The 15,045-nt window shown below is 38.1% G+C and overlaps 1 protein-coding gene across 1 annotated transcript in view; it reads left to right on the top strand.

Moving 5' to 3' along the window:
* unc5a (unc-5 netrin receptor A) overlaps positions 1-15,045 on the top strand; it is a 136,055-nt gene that overhangs the window by 110,924 nt on the left and 10,086 nt on the right. The window contains exons 9-11 of the mRNA XM_054597691.1: positions 5,372-5,459; positions 5,897-6,065; positions 8,097-8,330. Of these exons, the coding sequence (XP_054453666.1) occupies positions 5,372-5,459; positions 5,897-6,065; positions 8,097-8,330 (491 nt within the window). The remainder of the gene's footprint in view (positions 1-5,371; positions 5,460-5,896; positions 6,066-8,096; positions 8,331-15,045) is intronic.

The raw sequence follows: 15,045 nt of genomic DNA, 5'->3' as shown, positions 1-15,045 counted from the left end.
TTATCACATACTATACTATGACTTTTTTATTACTTTTTTTCAACATACTATACTATGACTTTTTATGACTTTTTTTATCAACATACTATATTATGACTTTTTTATGACTTTATTTCGACATACTATACTATGACTTTTTTTTTTTTTATTATTACGACATACTATACTATGACTTTTATTATTACTTTTTATCAACATACTATACTATGACTTTTTATGACTTTTTTTATCAGCATACTATACTATAACTTTTCTATTACTTTTTTAACATACTATACCATGACTTTTTTTTTATCACATACTATACTATGACTTTTTTATGACTTTTTTTATCAACATACTATACTATGACTTTTTTTGACTTTTTTTATCAACATACTATTATGACTTTTTTATCAACATACTATACTATGACTTTTTTTATTACTTTTTTTATCAACATACTTACTATGACTTTTTATGACTTTTTTTATCAACATACTATACTATGACTTTTTTATGACTTTTTTTTCGACATACTATACTATGACTTTTTTTTTACTTACTATGACATACTATACTATGACTTTTTTATGACTTTTTTTTAGATACTATACTATGACTTTTTATTACTTTTTATTTTTTGACATACTATACTATGACTTTTTTTGACTTTTTTTATCAACATACTATACTATGACTTTTTTATGACTTTTTTCACATACTATACTATGACTTTTTTTACTTTTTTTATCATCATACATACTATACTATGACTTTTTTTATTTTTTTTTTTTATCAACATACTATACTATGACTTTTTTATGACTTTTTTTTTTGACATACTATACTATGACTTTTTTTTGACATACTACTACTATTTTTTTTCAACATACTATACTATGACTTTTTATTATTTTTTTATCAACATACTATACTATGACTTTTTTATGACTTTTTTTATCAACATACTATACTATGACTTTTTTATGACTTTTTTTTATCGACATACTATACTATGACTTTTTTATGACTTTTTTTCAACATACTATACTATGACTTTTATTATTACTTTTCATCAACATACTATACTATGACTTTTTATGACTTTTTTTATCAACATACTATATTATGACTTTTTTATGACTTTTTTCGACATACTATACTATGACTTTTATTATTACTTTTTATCAACATACTATACTATGACTTTTTATGACTTTTTTTATCAGCATACTATACTATAACTTTTCTATTACTTTTTTATACTATACTATACCATTTTTTTTCGACATACTATACTATGACTTTTTTTTCGACATACTATACTATGACTTTTATTATTACTTTTTATCAACATACTATACTATGACTTTTTTTATTACTTTTTTCAACATACTATACTATGACTTTTTATATGACTTTTTTTATCAACATACTATACTATGACTTTTTTATGACTTTTTTTACTACATACTATACTATGACTTTTATATTACTTTTTTATCAACATACTATACTATGACTTTTTTTTATTGACATACTTTTTTTTTTATGACTTTTTTATTACATACTATATTATGACTTTTTTATGACTTTTTTCAACATACTATACTATGACTTTTTTATGACTTTTTATCACATACTATACTATGACTTTTTTAGACATTTTTTATTATGACTTTTTTACTATACTATGATATGACTTTTTTATCAACATACTATACTATGACTTTTTTATGACTTTTTTTCGACATACTATACTATGACTTTTTTATGACTTTTTTATTACTTTTTAACATACTATACTATGACTTTTTTTTTTTTTTCGACATACTATACTATGACTTTTATTATTACTTTTTATCAACATACTATACTATGACTTTTTATGACTTTTTTTATCAACATACTATACTATGACTTTTTTTTTCGACATACTATACTATGACTTTTATTATTACTTTTCATCATACTATACTATACTTTGACTTTATTATTTTTTTTTAACATACTATACTATGACTTTTTTATGACTTTTTTTCAACATACTATACTATGACTTTTTTATGTTTTTTATTACTTTTTTTCAACATACTATACTATGACTTTTTATGACTTTTTTTATCAGCATACTATACTATAACTTTTCTATTACTTTTTAACATACTATACTATGACTTTTTTTCGACATACTATACTATGACTTTTTTATGACTTTTTTTTCGACATACTATACTATGACTTTTATTATTACTTTTCATCAACATACTATACTATGACTTTTTATGACTTTTTTTATCAACATACTATATTATGACTTTTTTATGACTTTATTTCGACATACTATACTATGACTTTTTTTGAATTTTTTCGACATACTATACTATGATACTTTTTTATTATTACTTTTTATCAACATACTATACTATGACTTTTTATGACTTTTTTTATCAGCATACTATACTATAACTTTTCTATTACTTTTTTAACATACTATACCATGACTTTTTTTCGACATACTATACTATGACTTTTTTATTACTTTTTTTATCAACATACTATATTATGACTTTTTTCATACTATACTTTTTTTTTCAACATACTATACTATGACTTTTTTTGATTATTATGACTTTTTATCAACATACTATACTATGACTTTTTATGACTTTTTTTATCAACATACTATACTATAACTTTTTTATGACTTTTTTTCACATACTATACTATGACTTTTTTATGACATACTATACTAACTTTTTTATGACTTTTTTTCTACTATACTATGACTTTTTATGACTTTTTATCAACATACTATACTATGACTTTTTATGACTTTTTTTATCAACATACTATACTATGACTTTTTTATGACTTTTTTTTCGACATACTATACTATGACTTTTTTTTCGACATACTATACTATGACTTTTATTATTACTTTTCATCAACATACTATACTATGACTTTTTATTTTTTTATCAGCATACTATACTATACTTTTCTATTACTTTTTTTACTATACCATGACTTTTTTCGACATACTATACTATGACTTTTATTATTATACTTTTCATCAACATACTATACTTATATACATTTTTATGACTTTTTTTTCGACATACTATACTATGACTTTTTCATGACTTTTTTGAGATGCATACTTTTTTTTATTATTTCTTTGAACCTTCTATACTGTGACTATTTTGGTTTTATTTCAACATGCTTTACTTTGGCTTTTTCATGACTTTTAACTGCCAGTCCATGTGTCTTAATGCTTACTGCTCCTGAACTAAATGGCAACAATGTGTGTGTGTGTGTGTGTGTGTGTGTGTGTGTGTGTTTTTCTGTCCAGACCAGTTTGCTGCTTCCAACTGTAATTTGTAAATTAGATTCATAAAAAACGCTACGATAAGAAGGCAAATAGTAAAAATCCAATTTTACACCAAAGTTAAACATTAAAGCAGAATAGTTTTCAGTCTGGTGTTGTTTCAGAAGACACAGCATCATACGTTTGTGTTCTGTAAGGCCAGGGAGATTTCAATAATCATCTGTAGGATGTTATGTTAGCTGCTATACTTCCAACAAACGAGAATAGTTCTATCTAAAGAAATTAAACATCTGCTACTAAATATAGATATACAACAGGAATAAGATTTTTTTTTATTTGCTTTGCACATTTCATACATTGCTATTGCTTTTACATGAAAAAAGAACATTCACAGATCATGATTAGACCTAAATTAAAGGCACAATTCTTCTGACTAGACATTAAGAAGCAGAATTTCTCTGTCTTGTGAATCTGACATAGACCATTCAGCCTTTAAATCTTGTGCATGTGGATTTCCTAAAAAGTTTGTAGCAGGATACAACATACATACAACACATGTTAGTGCACAGGCTGAATTTCTCACTGTGATACAAATTAGAATATAACTGTTTTATAAGGAACAAGATGAAACACTAAAATGCATGTGAATGGCTCACTTGTTACTAAAAAGTGACCAAGCACAAAATGTTAAAATACAAAAAAGCAAGGCCATTGCAGTATGTTAAATGCATGATCAAGTTGAATGTTTTATCAATAACCTACATCTACAATGCACAGCATGAATAGTTAAAAAGTTCGGTACAGTGATGAGATAAAATTACTATGACATAAAGAGTGTCTACTAAACACACAGTACTCTAAAAGGTTTCTTGGATAAAACCTTGAAAAAATTATTCCAATTAGGCCCCTCGCTTTTAACAGAGCTGGTTGAAATTGTAGCTGATGTCCACAAGTGTCAGTTGTGTAATACATGCATAGACAGAGGAATAGAGATTGTCCATAAAGATTAGTCTAATAATAGATCTAAAAAGCTCACCATCATTAGTCCCTTATTTTGCTTCCCGTCTTCACATTGGCTAAGTACAGAGCTTATATAATTATACCAGAAGACAGTGTTTTCACTTGGCTCATTGTAGGCTGTCCAGATAAGCCGATGACAGTGTCAGTAAGCCAGTATCTTTGGGGAGAAAAGGTCTTTTCTTCTTGTGTTTTTCTTGCCATCACTCTCTCTCTCTATCCCTCTCTCTTTTCTCCGTCTGCCTCCTGCTCTCTTACAGATATTTTATGCATGGATTACCTCAAAGCCATGTAGGATATACCATGCATTGGCACCCGTCTCCTCATTGGGACACAGAAAACAGAAAATCAGCACTTGCATCCACTCCAAGGAGATATGCTGTCATTTAGCACAGTTTCATAGCAGACACATGGAAGACAGTTTATAATTCAGACAAGGCTGTGAGCATTCAGGCACCTTCGCCTTATTCAAACAGATGCTTTTTATGGTAAACAGACCCAGTTTACAATACAGAGAGTGTTAAGATTGTGTCACATAATCGCTGTTTGTCCCACATTTTGAATAGGATACTCAGTGGAGGATTTTGGCATGAGAATCACAACACTAATGCCACAACACTCAAACTACCTCAATAGCTCTCTCTATTCTCCAAGGTGCAGTCCCACACTCTCCTGGGGAAGTATAATTTTTTCTTTGAGTAGTCTGTTCCATGGTCTCAATTATCTACTTTGTGGCAGACGGAGGACATTTTAAACTTGCGATGCAGTGTGTGCTTTTTTTCTCATATAATTGTTAACCGTGGGGACGTGTGCCGCCTCGGCTGCTGGTGCAGAGATTTGCATCTACTGTACCTGACGGAGGCTGCCTCTGACCATCAGAATAGAATTTCTTTTTTTTGGTTTTGTTTTTGCAGCCATACAGTTTTGTTGAGTGGGCTGGCTTCTTTTTTGAAATGACAAAAGTGTTGTTAAGTCAGAACAAATGAGCCTGTCCCCCTCTTCCTTATCCCTGCTCTCTCCTTTTGTTGTTATTTGCATTAGGAATCAGTCTGCTCATTCCTCCCGAGGCCATCCCCAGAGGAAAGATCTATGAGATTTATCTCACTGTTCAGAGGAAGGAAGATTTAAGGTTGGTCTCTTTAACACTGCCTAACTGGCAGTCTTCCCTGGATGCCACTAGGCTGTTTGTTTTGATGCTCTACTTCCATTAGGAAAGGTTCAAGAGTCTGTGCCAATACTGAGACATGTATATAAAGAATGTAGCCTTTTACCAGGGTGTGCACTATTTAAGTTAAATTACTTGTTTAAGAAACAATGTTTATCCAGCCTGCTACATTCTGTCTCTGAAAGCACAGTCATCGTAGTATGCTGTGATATGTTATGTTATACCTCAGTCATCACAACTACACCCAGCGAGTCCAGCAGGCTTTCATTATTCTCTGTTAGCAGCTGCTAGATAATTTGCAGAGGTGACCAGTAAATTCTTACTAATAACTGGATGAGTAAAGGCACTCATCTAGATTTATTCCTCTCTCTCGCTCTCTCTCTCTCCTCTCCCTGGTATAGGTTACCCCTGGCCGGATGCCAGACCCTGCTCAGCCCTGTTGTGAGTTGTGGCCCTCCAGGGGTGGTCCTGAGCCGGCCAGTTATCCTCAGCATGGACCACTGCTCTGACGCATGCCTCGATAACTGGGCCGTCCGCCTCAAGAAGCAGAACTATGAGGGCACTTGGGAGGTGAGACAGCACTATAACTTCAGCACAAATCCTCCATAGAAAGATAAAGTTGCCAACCAGTGAATTTGTAAAGTCTTACTGAACTCACTGAGAGCTTTCCTTGAAAAAGTACAAACTTGCTCAGCAGTGACTTGAAACTGGTACTGGAAGGCACTCAATGCTGTATAGCAGAAGTAGCTCTGGCCCAGCACTCATCCACTAGTGTTTAAATTATATTGTCCATCAGGTATTTTCTCATTGGGCTGGAAAAAAAGAGAAGCCTGGAAGCGCTGGTTCTCTCCAGCTCAAGAGTTGCTAGGCAACATGTTTCTCAAAACAGAAATTCTCTAAGCAAATGACTGATCGTCAAAGTACTCTCCTGAGTGCTCCTTGACCATTTTTGACCGCTGCTTCCAATTACAGAGTTCCCTCCCCACATTTTAAAGTCACAAGCACTGCCAGACTCCAATTGGATAGAGTTGGGAAGAACGTTTGGTGTCTACACGCACAAACACACACCCCGGGCAAACAAATGCGGTTTGAGGCCGTATACACATCTTCACAATCCAGAGGGATCGGAAAGGGTGCTGGTGGGATTCGGAGTGTTAGTAGGTCTTCTTTCATGTTCGATATTGTGCATAAATTATTCAGCCTCCCCGTGTGTGGTGGCGGTGGGGTGTCTGTGGGATGAATTGGCCTGTCTGAGGCAGAGGTTAGACCAGCACTTTTAATCATCGGCCGGACCAAATATAGCCCAACAGCCTGACTGCGTGTCCACCAAAGAAAAAAGTGCCAGGTGGACGAAAGAATTAGTGTGGAAGCGGCCACAGAGAGTGTGAAGAGAAGGAAAATGAAGTAAAGGAAGCAAAGAGTAAAGAGATGGTAAAATGCACATGCAGAAGGAGTAGGAGAAATGAGTTGCTTGTAGAGTGGCGTAATTGAGTCCCCCTCACTCTCTGTTCCACCTCGAAGAGATATTACCATGATGAAAAAGTGAGAGTCCATTGTGGTTGCATAGCAAATGAATTGTGTCAATACTAATTCTATTGATGTAGATGGTGTCTGGTTGAATCGATCCTAGAGGGGCTTGCTGGGCTTTTGGCAGGCAGAATGGTCTCTTCAGTTTGATTGGGTAATGAGAGGAGTCAGTCAACTGGCATGATGGGATTTTAGAGAAAATGTTGTCACCTTGGGTCCAATTTGTCCCCATCAAATTAGCCCGGAGAGCAGTGGAATTATCTCATAAAACTATCCCGTACTGTGATGGGATGCGATATTTTCGCGAGTCTGTCTTCTTTATTAGAGATGCAGTTGTGATACAGCCCTTCAGCTCTACAAAGCTAGAAAAATGCAAGATGTTGCTTCTCTGACTTGTTTAAATCTGTCTTTTTTTCTACTTGGCAAATAAAAGTACCAATTAATTCTTGTACTGACATTGTTTGTTTTTTTTAACACATTTCACCATCAGGCAACAGTGTTGTTTTGCAGATAAATAGGCAAGTAGTTTTTACCTTCCTTGACAAAGCTCAAAGGCTGTTGGAAATTCCAGAAATTCCAACAATCCAATATTTACTGCACCTCAAAAAAGAATTCCATCTATTCTTGCCAGTAATCTATTTGAGTCTCCTTTCATGTCAATTGAGTACCTCGTTCATGCATTATTAAGTGAATTGATGGTGATCTATAGGATGTGTGTCTTTTTATGAGGGAATGGGTGTCTTTATGTCAGTATGGAGTAAGTGTGATGCAGTGAAGAGGGAATTAGAAGAAGAACAAAGTATTCTAATTTCCCCAATCTTAACTGTTACTCACACACATTATGCACTTACCTTTGGCGTAAATGTTACTTTGTCACACTGCAGGAGAGACAGAGTTTGTGGCCTTGCTACTGTGCCAAACTACTTTCCTAACAACCCCTTTACAAACACACACCCCCACATACAGACATCAGGTACCGAGGCAAACACATTACCCTTCCCTCCTACATAAATTGGGTGCTTGACCTTCCATCCACACTTTGTGTTGTTTTCTTCTCCGCCTCGCCTCCTCTAGGACGTCCTGCTGATGGGGGAGGAGCTGGTGTCTGAGCCCTATTACTGCCAGCTCGAGGCTGAGACGTGCCGGCTTTTCTCGGAGCAGCTGGGCACCCTCGCCCTGGTGGGAGAGTCCCTGCACATGGGCGCTGCCAAGCGCCTGAGGCTGGTGCTCTTCTCCGACGCGTACTGCTCCACGCTGGAGTACAACATCAGGGTCTACTGCATGGATGACACACAAGACGTTTTCAAGGTAAATTGTGACAAATATAGCGCCTGTTATTCTGTTTGGCTGGCAGTTTGTATGTGGCACATGAGTGATAGGTAGGCTATTATGTGTAATAACATTGCCTGTCACATTGGAAGGTTTGTAGAAATCGGCACAGGCATGTAGGAGTTAGGCGTTGCCATGGTAAATTGAACAATATTGCAGGCCTGATTACTCCATGTGCAGTGTAAGGGTGTGTGATTTGTGGTGCTGATGTTCCCCCACTTTTGAAACAATGTATTTGTCTAAGTTAATCATGGTATACAGAACAATCTCTTAGTGTGTTCTTGTGTGCATGCCTACAGGGATGTCAAAGGAGCTTCATTCAACATTCAGAGCATTAATAAAGCAGCAAACAACAAATTGCTACGCAAAGATATAGTGGAGTAATGTCTACCTGAGCAGAGAATGAAGTCACTCTCCCTCTATGTGTGTTGGTATCCGAGCTTCTCCTTGCTTTGTTGACATAGGTCGGCCAGCATCGCATGCTTTTAGTGCATGCCTGGCATGTGACCGTGCTCAACTGGTTAGCTCACATCCGCCGCTCTGTACTGCTCTCATACAGTGGTTACAGCTGATCATGCTGTGCCGCCAGTCAGCGTAGTTGTGGACATAGACTATATATAAGAAGGTTGTGTAAACTGTGTTAGCTCTGGCATCAATTTTGGCGTAGTTACAACTGTTAGCACTATTTGCCGTTGAGATGCAATCCAAATGCTCCCAATCTCAGATCTTGCACCTTTAAATTCCTTTCATGCTGTCAGTGGTCCCGCTTGGCTGCCGTGGGCCAAGAAGTTTCCCATCACTTTGTTCAACAGCATATTTCGCTTCTCTTTTTTGCTCTCCACATGGACAGAGTATAATCAAGCACTAATGCCTTCCTCCCTCCCCCGAGGACTGTCTCTGAGTAGCCTGTTAAGATTTCATTTGCATGGTTAATTAGTAAATTAAAAGGAGAGTCTGCCCCAATCTTTTCCCAGCAACCCCTGAGTTCTCGCTCTTTCTCTCCGCACCTCTCTCCAAGCTGTTCCTCTTCGTCTGACACCAGCCACAAGAGCCACTTCCCACTCAAGTCCACTTTTGCCAGCTGTAATGGCTGACCTCCTTGTGCAGGGGTTCGCTACCGGCATCTTCTATGGATGGCTGTGGGACATAAACAATGGGAGGCAGTGGGGGCTCCAGCTGAAATTAGCACTTTAACATTCAGAGAGATGAAGATGAGATGCAAACTATGCACAGGCTCTAGCTGTGGGCTGAGAATTACCAAAACCTCTCCTCGCTTACATCTGACATTTGTGGCTCAGTTCTACCCCTGCTGCTATCTTTTTGTTCCTGACAGCTATTGCATGATAGCCGGCTCACTTTTTTTTTAAAAATATAGCATTCAAGAGGTAAAGCCTGTACAGCTGATGCAGCTCCCCAGAGGAAGTGCTTTTTTTTTGCAGGATTTTTTGGATATCAGGCCTTTTTGTTTACTTGCTGTCAAACCAGTCGCAATGATAGAGTTGTCTTTATATATTCAGATCATCGGGTGACCCCCGAGGTGGTTTGCTGCAGTGTGGCTGTTGAAATGACCTTGCACGTTCTGTGTTGGATGCAGGAGGGCTGCTGGTGCACACAACTCTCTCTCTCTCTCTCTCTCTCTCTCTCTCTCTCTATCTCTATCTCTATCTCTATCTCTATGTCTCTGTGTCACAACCCCTGGATAGCTCTTGTTCTGCTATTCTCCCCATCTCTTAGCCAGGAAAAGGACATCTGAGCTTGTTGACTCCAGCACTTGTGCTGCCATACTCTGCGGCTCCCTCGACGCCCTTGAGTGCATTAGCTCCCCGTCTCTCACACAACCTGGTACTGTGGTAAGCCACGGCGTCTCCAGGGTTTTGTAGTTTTTAGTGAGTGATTTAGAATGTGGCCCACACTCTTTAGTAATCTCGACTTCACACTGCTCTTGGTGCTATTACGGAGGGAGCAGTTCATTTAGCAAGTACATTAACCACTTTGAGTGGAGATTAAACTTCCCTGGAGAGGTTCAGCCTAATCACTAATCACTATCTTTAAAATGCACCATTTATGATTAGACTTTCACCATGGCTAACATTAGAGTTAATTGTAGTGTGCAACAGTGGTGTAGTAGCAGTAGGTGGTACGGTGGAGTTGCACACCAGTGTTTTTTTTTTACTATTCCAGTTGATGCACAGTGCACCTTCAGTACATGTGAATTTTATGACAGCATTTGCAGCCTGCTAAGGCCCTGCTTCTCGTTTTTCAGACAAGAAGTCGTCTTTCCATGCATTAAACAGGCTGTACTTTTGATGGGAGATGAAAAAAAAAACAGAACAGAAAAGACATTTCTCTGCCTTTTTTTCGTTGGCTGTTCAGTGGCAGGAAGAACTGTAGAAACCAAAAGGGATACTGAGGTTTTCTCTCCAGTCCACTGGCTGGCTGTCAGTCTTCTCTGACAAGCCTCCATCAGTGAGAAGGACATGTACGCACACCCACAAACATATGCACACAAGCGTGCACGCTGTACCGTGCAATCTCTTATCTCCCAATTACAGCAGATTAGAACCAATGTTATCGTCTTTGATCCTAAGTGTGCGGGGGCTCTGGGGAAACAGTGACATTTCCGTCTGATGCCTGCCGTATGTTAGCAGGGCTCTGCCGGGACCAATTAAGTTAATATTTAATGTGTGTCCCACTCTTGATGGGCCCAGCCAAGGCTGGCGCAGCAGCAGAGGAGACATGATCTGTGTTTGGTAGCACCCTCAGTGTGCACTGGGTTGTTCCTAGCTAGACCTGTGGGAGAGCTTCACTGATGTTCTGCCATCAAACAGCTGATTGAAACACCTGCAGTGAACCAAGCCTTCGATTTGGCAGAGAAAGACCTAACAGCATCAATCTAATCAAACTGGAAGGGTTCCAACCAACGTGTCTTTTTGGGATCGGAATATTGTGCAGCTAGTTATTTATCTACTTTTTATATATATTATCATTATTGTTTAGTTATTTATATTTAACTTCATTATTCAGAATCTGTCAGATTTTGATGTGAAGGATATAATGCTCAGTATGTTTACCACTGAGCATAATCCACGCTTGAATAGTGTACGATAACAAAATATCCTGGTGTTTATTGATAACCAAATGTTCTTCCTTTACACCCACCAGTCTGTGTTTTGAAAGGCCAGCATAGCTGTACTGTTAAAAAACACACACACACAGACTGATTTATAAACCACCCACTTTCTGTCAGATTTTTTTTTTCATACGTTGAAGTCTTTTTTTTCTTTATTGAGTGCTAGATCTTTTCAGGGACCACCAAAATACTAATCCAGTAGATTTGGCAATGAATATTTTGATCTTTTATTTTTATTTTTTTTTACAATAATGGTAGTGCAAAGGGAGCTATATATATATATATATATATATATAGCTCCCTTTGCACTACCATTATTGTATTTCAGGCTCCAGAATTTACACTTTCATCAATGTTCATGTAATGAGACCAATACATTAAGCTTTCTGTCCCTGGATTGTAAAAATGTGTGTTCTAGTGTTAAATGGATGTTTAATTGACGTCCAACTGGTTAAACAGTGGCTCCTGGAGTCTTTTATACAGCATTTGACCTCAAGCTATTATTCTCATTTGCGTATAAAAGGGCTCATAAACTGTTTATGTGCTACCTCCACTATGACGTTTTCTTTCTCAACTGCTGAGCAGCAAGCTGCATTTGAGCAGAAACATTTTGCTTTTATGTATCAGAGGAGTGAAAACCAGCATGCACAGAGTGTAATACAAACAGTTTTTCGGATCCCTCCATCAGAAAAGTTACTGGCAATGAATTCTAGGAAAAAAAAAACAAGAGCATAGCCCAGTAATTGCTGGCATTAAGTTAAACAAGACAGTCAGCTTTATCACTGAGCCCGGCAGAGAAATTGTTTCCATATTATATTTCTGTGTTCCTGTGTGCTGTTTTCCTCCCGTCCTGCTCTGTGATTTATCAAGCAGAATGTGCATCTTTTCCCTTGCAAACGCAGTACCCATTTATAACTGAGCAGACAAGTCCCTTCTATTTGTAGTTATTAATCAGAGTTGACTGTAGCGGGCACGGCCACTGGAGCTCAGACTGATAGACTCTCAGTCAGAGAGGAAAAGCCTGTCACATCCTGCTGACAAATACACAGATTTATGAAGCCCACATAGCCAGGCTACTCTCTATAAACAAATGCATTTGCCTGAAAAGAGCAGCTCTGAAAATGGATCGTCGCTATGAATGCACATTTTTAAACACATGGGGATATAACATTGCTAAGAGTCGAGGGGTGAGGTCGAGTTTATGAGGATATTAAAGGCAGTGTATCTCTCTTCGTCTCAATGTAGCTTGACTAATTAACTGATCAAACGCGAGTTATAATCCCCACCAGAGCTAGTTAAGTTAATCGGTTTATTACACACCGATCCAGAACAATAGAAGACCACATGTAGTAGCTTGACCTTGCTGGGAGGAAAGCAGCAGCTTTGCACCAGTCCAGTTCTCTTTTGTATATTTATATATAGGCCTCTGCTAATACTTTGATTTCCTGCATCCGATGGCCGACTGTTTTTGTTGTGTGTGAGAGAGAGAGAGAGAGAGAGAGAGACAGACAGAGAGACAGAGAGAGAGAGAGAGAGAGTTTGGTGCAGCCACTAACCTCTTTCTGTCAGCACCAGCCCGAAGAGATTAGCTGTATGAGTGTCTCTTGTTTCCCAGAGGAGCCCGGCCCCAGTCCATCACAGTCGTCCCAGCTCCGGTCCGAGCCGGGAGGATGAGGGGATGGGTGAGGAGCGGTTTGGGAGATGAGTGAGGGTGGGAAGGGGGTTGAAGTCATAGAAAAACTGTGGCCATGATTGCAGTAATCCTGTTATCTCTCCTACTAAAGCTGGCCACTCTAGTGACCTGGAGACACAAATGTTAAGCCGCCACTGTCTCTCTTCTCTCCAGCTCCTACTCTTTTCACTCCTCCCTGCTCTATCTCACTCTCTTTAGCCAGCCTCATTGAATGTCAGGGGGTGGTCTTGGCTCTGCCTGACTCTAAATTCACAGTCTTCACACACACCACAGGCTATCTCGAATTCCGTCAGAACAAAAGGTTTTTTTTCCTCATGCAGTACTTGAACTTCTTGCCCATCTCATGCATCTTAATGTCTTCACAGTTGTACAGGGTCAGGGTGTCCGAAGAGAAACTACTTCCTATCTTCACTGACTGGAAACAAGTTAGCTCAGAGTTGATGATTAATATGTGATTTGATAAACTAATTCAAAGCCCTGCATTGTTTTCCCCCAGAAAGAGTAAATAATATGGTCAAATTTAGCTTCTCATTTATAAGCTCGCTCACACTGTCATTTGTTAACAGGATAATGGGGCGTAAAGAGGGCCATTATTCTCTCAGTCCAGAACATATGCTGAAACCCTGCACAAAAACACACACTAATACACACACTCACAGGCACTCAGGCACACATAAACAATATACAAGCGAGACAGTGTCATTTGAAAGAGAGGAGGACATGTCCACACTTTAAAGGAGAAAGTGTATCATCCCATGTTGTGTGTTATCTCAGAGTCCCTGTCAGGTTGCATGAGCGCTGTGCCCTACACCCTGTTTAATTGTAATCCTGCCGTGTCAGCCTTGAATTTGACAAACTGCTAGACAGGCGAGTTAGTATTCATTCTAGTAGCTTAATGTTGATAATAGGATAATTGGCATTCTGAACACCTTCTTTTGCTAGCAGGCCTAAAGATCTGCTGCTATAGGTCAAAGACCCGATCAAAGTCCGCCAGACCCAATTTGCAATGCTAATCGCCCCCAACAAATAATTGTCCTTAAGAGCTGTGTTAAATGAACCTCTCTGGAAGCCTTCATAATGTGGCTTTCGTCTGCCTAAGAGATATAATAGTAAAGGGCTTTTAATTCTATGGAGAATGCAGTGCCCCCTGTTATTAACTCATTAGACCTCGACGCTTTGATTCAGAGCCATTGTCTGACCTTCCCACTCAGAGTAAGTGGGCTGGGTAACATCACAAGGCTCCGGCGTGGCAGCACAGTGAGGAGACTATTCCACCGAGCTCCATACAGTCAGATCATTGTACATCTTTTAATGTGCCGCGGCATTTGGGTGAAAGGAACAAACCTATGTAAATGCAGGAATCGAGATGGATAATCACAGGGGGCATAATAATAGTGAATACAAGAAGATAAGAACTAAACAAACATTGAAATGAGAAATGCGCTGAGCAAACATGGGAATGAAATTCTCGTGCCGAACCAAACTGTGCTTATTCAGTGATGGAGAGGGCACGTCAAATTACAAAAGCAGGCAGGGATTCCAAATAGATAATTAACAGCTTCCTTCAAATCGCAATTGGAATCAGGAGCTCGTTCCTGGGAAAGAGGGCAGAAAATTGAATCTGCGTTGTGCAGATAGAAAAAACTGCTGTTCTCCACCTTAATTAGACGTCTTTGCTGAAATCAAACCATGGGCAACCATGCTGGCATGCAGCGCTAAACATATGGCCACTATCTATACACACATGTCCCTCTTGGAGCCTTTGTCTCTGAGATATGTCTCAGAGACTCCAAGACGCATTCTGGCTGCCTGTTTTCCTTCTGCTGCCATCTTGTTTCCCTCCTAAGACAGATTAAAAGAACATATCTTGT

The sequence above is a fragment of the Anoplopoma fimbria genome, chromosome 4 (assembly GCF_027596085.1).
Source record: "Anoplopoma fimbria isolate UVic2021 breed Golden Eagle Sablefish chromosome 4, Afim_UVic_2022, whole genome shotgun sequence".
NCBI lineage: Eukaryota > Metazoa > Chordata > Actinopteri > Perciformes > Anoplopomatidae > Anoplopoma > Anoplopoma fimbria.
This window is presented reverse-complemented; position numbering and strand designations above follow the sequence as displayed.